The 7,340-nt window shown below is 48.2% G+C and overlaps 1 protein-coding gene across 1 annotated transcript; it reads right to left on the bottom strand.

Moving 5' to 3' along the window:
* Positions 1–4,084: 4,084 nt before the first annotated feature.
* On the bottom strand, positions 4,085–6,721 carry LOC308299268 (coatomer subunit gamma-2-like; the record flags this gene model as incomplete). The annotated part of the gene is made up of 1 exon (XM_080743011.1): positions 4,085–6,721. The coding sequence occupies one exon, from the start codon at positions 6,719–6,721 to the stop codon at positions 4,085–4,087; it is 2,637 nt and encodes an 878-aa protein (XP_080599137.1).
* Between the last annotated feature and the right edge of the window lie 619 nt (positions 6,722–7,340).

The following is a 7,340-nucleotide window of genomic DNA, read 5'->3' as shown; positions in this document are numbered from 1 at the left end:
TAGATTCATTAAAAACAACCATTATTTTTTCTGGTGACTCAAACTACCCTCCTAATACGTGAGCAGGCCGTGTTTTTTAGATAACTTTTTTCATTTATTTTTAATAATCCATTTTTGTATTAAATATTTTTCATTTTCCCAAATAATTATTAAAAATTAATGAAAAAAGTTATCGAAAAAACACGGCCTGCTCACGTATTAGGAGGGTAGTATGAGTCAACAGAAAAAACAACGGGTGTTTTTAATGAATCTATCATGGTTAAAATGGAGTTTGAAGTTACAATGGGTGTGTATGTGGAGAGGGCCTGGGCGTGTCGGGCCTGGTAACATTTACATCAAATATCTAAATATTGAATCAAGCAAATTAAAAACTGTTCAGGGTGTTCATAAAAGCCTGATTAGACGATAAAATGACTTTGAAAGTGTAATATCCCTTTAAGCTATGTTTTTAAGCATGGTAAGATACACAGATAACAAATATCTGTCACAAATATTTTTTATCTGTATCCTGTTGTGACACGCATACACAGAATATCATTTTGTAATTTCACCCACTAAGGTCCTGCATCTCCCCCCTCCCCCTCTCCCCCTTTTTGGAGCTGTGTGGAACACAAGCTCCCTATACGTGGCCGTGTGTGTGGGTCTGTCTCCGTCCGTCCGTCCGTCCGTCCGTGTAGCCTAAACTTCGGCGCGTAACTAGTGCCGCACCATTTACGCCACTCGCGCAATATATACATGAAAATGTGCGGCTCGGCCGGGAATGGTGTTCTATTACCTTTCGTTCCGATCCGCCTTACCATGCCGACGTAATCGGCAAAAAACGTCGCTTAATTGTCCCCATTGACTTATAATGGGACAATGCAAGAAATCACTTTCAAGTATTTTTCTCTCGTAAACCATAGGAGCTACAGTTTCAAACCTCGGAGAGGAGATTCATAATGATTTTAAGAATGAATCGAAAAATAATTACATCACTCGGCCTCATGGTAGCGCTATAACGGCCCACTTTACGTTTTGCCCCGTAACTCTTGAACCGTAGATCGGAAAATTAAAATTCTTTTTTCCCTGGATTCCTTGGGTCAAGACGCATCTCCCCATATAGGCCACGTCCATTTGCGCCAGGATAGATTTTCCGCCATCTTGAACTTTCTCCAAAACACACTTTTTGCTCCTTTTCCTACATATTTTCTTCAAATGTCACAAAAATCGGTACACATGATCCTGGGTGACCAGAGAGGTGCTGTTGAGTCTAGCCTGCTCTGAGCATCAACTGCAATACACACACACACACACACACACACACACACACACACACACACACACACACACACACACACACACACACACACACACACACACACAGCTCCACTTCGAACAGAGGTTCGATTTTTTGTACACAGGGCTACAATCCCATAGATTACTATTTCTATGCATTTGATGTGTTACCTTGTGCTGACTTTTCTTATTGTCGCGCTGGATTAAGATCATCTGCTAAATGCCTAAATTGTGACATTTTAAATTTGAATATGACTTATTTTACCTTCTTCTGCCTCCATATCTATGGGTAGTAAATGTAGACATTGTTTGGACATTAGATGGAGCTATTGACATGGTATTTTCATGGTTTATTTGGCCTCACTATTGGTCCAGTGAGTGAAACACTCTTTGACTGACATACTGAGCAGTATACTGAGCTAAATATTCTTGTTTTTGAGCGGTGCTTACCGCTCCTACGTCTGGCTTTGTGTGTAGGTCCCTTTGTCCCTATGGCCGTATGAACACGGAACTCCATGTATGGAGATAGCTAATGTCAAGGACACGTTATTGGAAATGACACCGCAGTTCTGGGCGGAGGCGTTTGATTATTGTCCACGACATTGCAAGCGGCGCGAAGGCCAGCGGACCTTGGTCCTGCTCTTCGCCCCCGAGCGCCGCAGGCGCGAGTGGCCGCCAAGAGCGGGCCAGGGCCGGCCGCGCGAGTTACGAAGCCGTGGTGAATGCAATCGTTCTATTTATGCCCAGGCCGTAAGGCCTGGGCAAGCCCACGATAAACGCACCGCGCACCTCCGTGCGGTCCAAGCGGACAAAAAGGAGCGCTCCCTAGCGCCAGTTCAGCCAATCAAAAGCTTCCATGGGCGGGGTTTGCCTGGAGCTCGGGTGTCATTTCCAATAACGCGTCAAGGACAGAACGGCCCATACAAGGAGATATGCATGTGTTTGATACCCTGTGTGATTTTTGTAGCTGTTCTCAGCTATTCTTTTCCCCAACATTAATATTCCTTAGGTATGTTCTTCCAGTGTTCCATGTTCATTACTTGATGGTGACGTCACCAAGAATGCTAGTCCTTGATTGGCTACGGCAAACAGACATACACGACAGATACGCCACCCAACTCAGTACTTGCGCACTCTGCTGGCGCACAAGTAGGCCATACATGTCCACAAGTGCACAAGTCGCAAGTTGGCACCTCGACAGAGTGCAGTCTAGTTAATATCATGAAAGCAGAAAACAACAAGACTGAACTCTGTCGAGGTGCCAACACCAGGAATTCTGGTCCCCGATTGGCTACAGGTGCAAACACAAACAGATACGCGACAGATACGCCACCGAACGCAGTAAATTTCTTCCGCACTATGCTGCCGCAAGCAATGACCAGGGTCACATCAGAGCAGGGCAGGCCAATTTCAGGGAGGCCACAAAGGCCATGGCCACCGTTGTACCTCAGTTTATCCTTGTGCCTCTTAAAAAGATGGCATGCCCCGAGGCCACAGTGGCCTTAATGCCCCAGCTGACTGTTCTATGTTAAAAAAATATACTTTGTTCAGAATTTTAGCCAAACTATGCATTTTTGTAATCTTCAGAGATGTTTGTTGTGTTTTCATCTGCACAGACACCTGCTTGACCGCCATATTGGACATTCAAAATGGCCGCCATATATTACATTTTTAATCTTGGCTTCTGGACAACATAGAAAGTTAATTTAATAGGCTATGTTGTCTGGGTCAAGGAATCCAATAGGGACCTAAAGGCTTGTGCACAGGGACTTGTAGTTGTTCCACCTAGGGGATATTGCCCAAGGAAATTCCGGTTTTAAAAATATATCTTCCTTAAACATTTTTAGATTAGCAAAACTATACACTTTGGAACAAAACTATACACTTTTGTAATCCTCAGAGCATGGGAAATCCAAAAATCCTTGTTTGCATTTGCACAGGTACCTGCATGGCCGCATGTTCAATATATCTGGAATTCTAGATAACCAACTTTAATTACCGTAAAAATGTTTTCCACCTCAATTTAGTTCTCAGGCATATAGAAAAGCAAGAAAATGAATGGAAAACAGTCTTTATATATGAGTATCAACACATCATTGACTTTACAGGTTTACAGGTGTGGAAGAAGTGTGTGGAAAAACTCCATTGTTTCTGTTTTCAAAAAGAAGAAATGAAAAGGAGAGGGGGGGTCAGGGAGAGCAAGGAGAAAAATCAAACAGAACAAAACATGTCGATATACAAATGGCATAAAACAACAGATACAATATGTACATGACATGAGGTTAGACATAAGGTAGAAGGTGGTATCACTTTGGTCATTAGAAGCAGGTACTGTATATACAGTACATGAGATTAGACATTAGGCTGTAAAAAGAGTATCGACATAAGAGTCATAAGGTAGATTGAACAATATAAAATATCTACAATCTATCATTCAGGAATATTCTTTTACAGCTCTTCACTGTCCGGACTGTAATTTTCAACATTACAGTCTGCATCGTTTTGCACCGACATCTGACCACTAACAGAAACCAACAGAGGAAGGTGACCAAACACAGGAGGTGAATGATGCATTGGCCGATTTTGTATCGTGCACTGCCCAAAGGGCATCCATATAACAAGCATTCCTGAGCTAAGGTGGCATCTGTTTTGCAAACATCTGGCTGAAAACAGTAAGTTGCCTCCTACAGTTGGTGCCCAAAGTATGGTGTGGTGCCAAGCCACTATGATGTGGCAGAGTCTTTTCGACCAACTCAAACATGGCTATTACTTGGTGACATAGGAGGTAGGTGACCTAGACTCTAGAGTATCAACCCATGGAAGCCAGGATGACCTCTACGGCGGTCTCGTGTCCACTGCGCACTGTCACCTGCATGGTGACGCTGTCGTCCAGCAGAGCCAGACGGGCGCGAACCAGAACGTCATAGCCGCCCCGGAACACACCAGACAGCAACAGGATGTGGGAGTTCTTCTTGTCGGGAACCTTGTCCGATCCCTCACACGGCTGCAAGCCCAGGAAGCTGGCGATGTTCCCCACCGCTTCGTGCAGCGTCCGCACGGAGGCCAGGGCAAAGGTCTCCTCCCTCTCGAATTCAGACCCAACCTCATTCCAGGCAGCTTCGAAATTAGGCTTCAGGACCTTCTGGATGTGGTCCGCTACGGTCAACTCCAGATCCTCCAGCATGTATTCGTCCTCGTAACCGCCGTCGGTGGGCTTTCCGGTGTTGGGATCGCAGGGTCTCTCCAGGTACTTCAAAGTACAGCCAAACGTACACGACACCTCCGTGGGGTCGTCTTCAGGCAGGCGCACAAGGGCGTAGCAGGATCCAGGCTGATCGAATGAGAGGTTAGTAACGGGTATGCTGTGGAGCACCTCGTAGCCCTCCGGCGGCTCCATTTGCACCAACACGTTCAGTAGGAGACGGTCGTTGAGTGTGTTGATGCAGTCGAACTGAAGCACCATGTGTGTGGAGAAGGTGTGCTTGACGCAGCACACAACGTATTCGGTCTCGGCCTCCGTCAGCTGAACGGCCTCGGAAGACTTGAAGAGAGGACCCAGCTCCTGGAACTCTGGGATGCTTGCCAGTTGCATAAGATAAATATCTTGGCATAATGTGGCCAGCCTCTCTGAAAGCTTGCTGCTGGCGGTGGCAGCAGCAGCGGTTCCTGTCATCTGTTCAGCGATGGCCAGAGGAACTGTCTTCATGTCGAAAGGTAATTCAGAGGGCTCCTTGGTGTACTGGTAGAGAGATTTCTCGAGGCCAGGAATAGACAGCGACATACCGACGGAGACGTAGGTGGCGTTGAGGGCCTTCTGTCTCTGCTGCAGGATGTTCACGTAGAAGGTCGCTCTGTCACGTACTTCGTCATCGTTGTCTGTCATGCACCTCTGCAGGAGATTCAGAACGCTGGGCAGCAGGTCATCGTTCTGGGCCCCGAACTTGGCCAGGGCGCTGACGGCAGCGGCGCGGACCGGCTCGCTTTCCAGCACCACTCTATTGAAGATGTAGCGGATGTACTTGGATGGCGAGGCCGCCAGCGGGCCCTGTTTGCCTAGCAGGTGCAGGATCTTGATGGATAGCACTGTGTGCTCGCAATCCTCAATGAACTCGCACAGGTGGGCCAGCGCTGCCTCCTTGCACTCTGGGTTCTCTGACGTGACGCTGATGATGCAGTCCACGATGGCCTGCTTGTACTCAAAACCACCATCGTCTCTGAGCATGCCGGACAGGAAGTCCATCATGATGCTATTCTTACCAGGAAACTTCCGGCACAGAGCGCTGATGGCCTGGACCACGACCACCTTGAACTCATCGGAGCAGCTCTCTGAGATGAAGGAGGAGACCTGCTTCATGAGGACGTCCACGCCGCTCTCTTGGACCGTCTTCAGCAGGGTGGTGATGGCCAACATGGCGATGCTGCGGTTCGAGTCCGTTATCAGCTTCTCCAGTTCAATGTTGCACTCCATCACCGTGGACGGGTGATTCATCGCCACCTTGTTGAAAGTTCTCACTGCAGAGAATCTCAGGGCAGCTCTGGTTGAGCCGCAGAACCTCTGGAGGACGGAGACCGCTTTCTTCTTGACTGCAGAGCTCGGCATGTGGACAATGGCAGAGGCAGCTTCGTAAGCGACCATGTCGTTCCTGTGACTCAAGCAGCTCTCAATGAAGTCAAACGCCGGGTTGTCATGTCCTCCCCCTCCCTCCGTGTCATGTAGCAGTTTGCTGGCGATACGGATGAGCATGCAGTAGGCGAACGGAGACTTGAGGCCACACTTGGTGGAGGTAAACTTGCTGAGCATCTTGGACACGGCCAGGTGGTCGTTCCTCCTCAGCTGGTACAACAGGCCCAAGGCGTGATACTGGACCATGATGTTATCACTGGAAGCGGCCTCCTGGGCCTCGTTCACCCAGTGTTTCACCACGTTGTAGCTCATCTTGTTCACCATGTGCAGCGACGTCACCAAGGCCGAGCTGGACACGCTGGGCACCTTGTCGACGATGGCCTGCTTCATGTACCTCTCGATGTCATGCAGCATGGTGGTGTCGGTGATCCTGCACAGAGCTCTGATGGCGGGTCCTCTGTACATGTCTTCCTTGCCCGTCATGTCCTTGGTGAGACTGCTAGTCACGATGATGACGTTCTCCGCAATGTTGGCCATCTCCTTGATGGTCAGGTAGCACATGCTCCTCAGGGCCTGGTCGTTGGACTGAAACAGCCTGGTCATGGCGAAGAAGGCGTCCGTCGCCTCGGTGGTCCCGAAGTGCTCCCCCTGGTTGAGGAGGTAGATGATCTTGGTGAGAATGCGAAGACATACCATGGGCCTGATGGGGGTCTCGTTGAAGACGCGCGCCTCTTGCAGCACGGCGGTCTTCTCCAGGTGCTGGAAAGGGTGCCGTCCTCTACCGTGGTCCCCGTCATTCTTCTTGTCAAAGTTCTGAATCATGTTTATGACGTGAAACTCTGCAAAGGGGTAAAGGCTGCATAGAATCTGGACGTGAAATGTTCTTATTTGAGATCAAACGCAGAAAGCTGGGGTGGTTATAGCGGTGTCACGTCTACATAATCAAATATGATGTCGGCAATGCCCAAATATGGAGTTCCACGCAAATCTTTACTAGTGTGCCAGTCGGAAATATCAGGTAACCATGGCAATCTGATAATCAACAAACACGGATGGCGTAAGAAACCTGCACGTGCTGTCTACTGGTCAGTAGACAGCTGTGTTGAGTAATCAGTGTTGAGTAATCAAGGTGCTCAAAATGTCAACATATACCTCCATTCATTTGAACCAGAGCCCTAGAATGGAGAGTTGCGTCACTCCCGTTCACTTCATGGGGCCAGGTCTTCTACGCACACATCTATTGGCGTATAGTGACAAACGGCGAACCGGAAGTTTACAAAATGCATTGAAGTCTATGAGGTGTAAAGTGACAATGAACCACGTGACCAGCGCTGTTTCTGACCCCGCGGTGACACCACTCTCTGATTATACTGCTCTGATTTGAACCATATTGTTTATGCTACGGTGGAAGTGGTAATGCCACAATAGGCCTACCCGTTGT

The sequence above is a fragment of the Nannobrachium achirus genome, assembly GCF_963921795.1.
Source record: "Nannobrachium achirus genome assembly, chromosome: 15".
Classification (NCBI taxonomy): domain Eukaryota; kingdom Metazoa; phylum Chordata; class Actinopteri; order Myctophiformes; family Myctophidae; genus Nannobrachium; species Nannobrachium achirus.
This window is presented reverse-complemented; position numbering and strand designations above follow the sequence as displayed.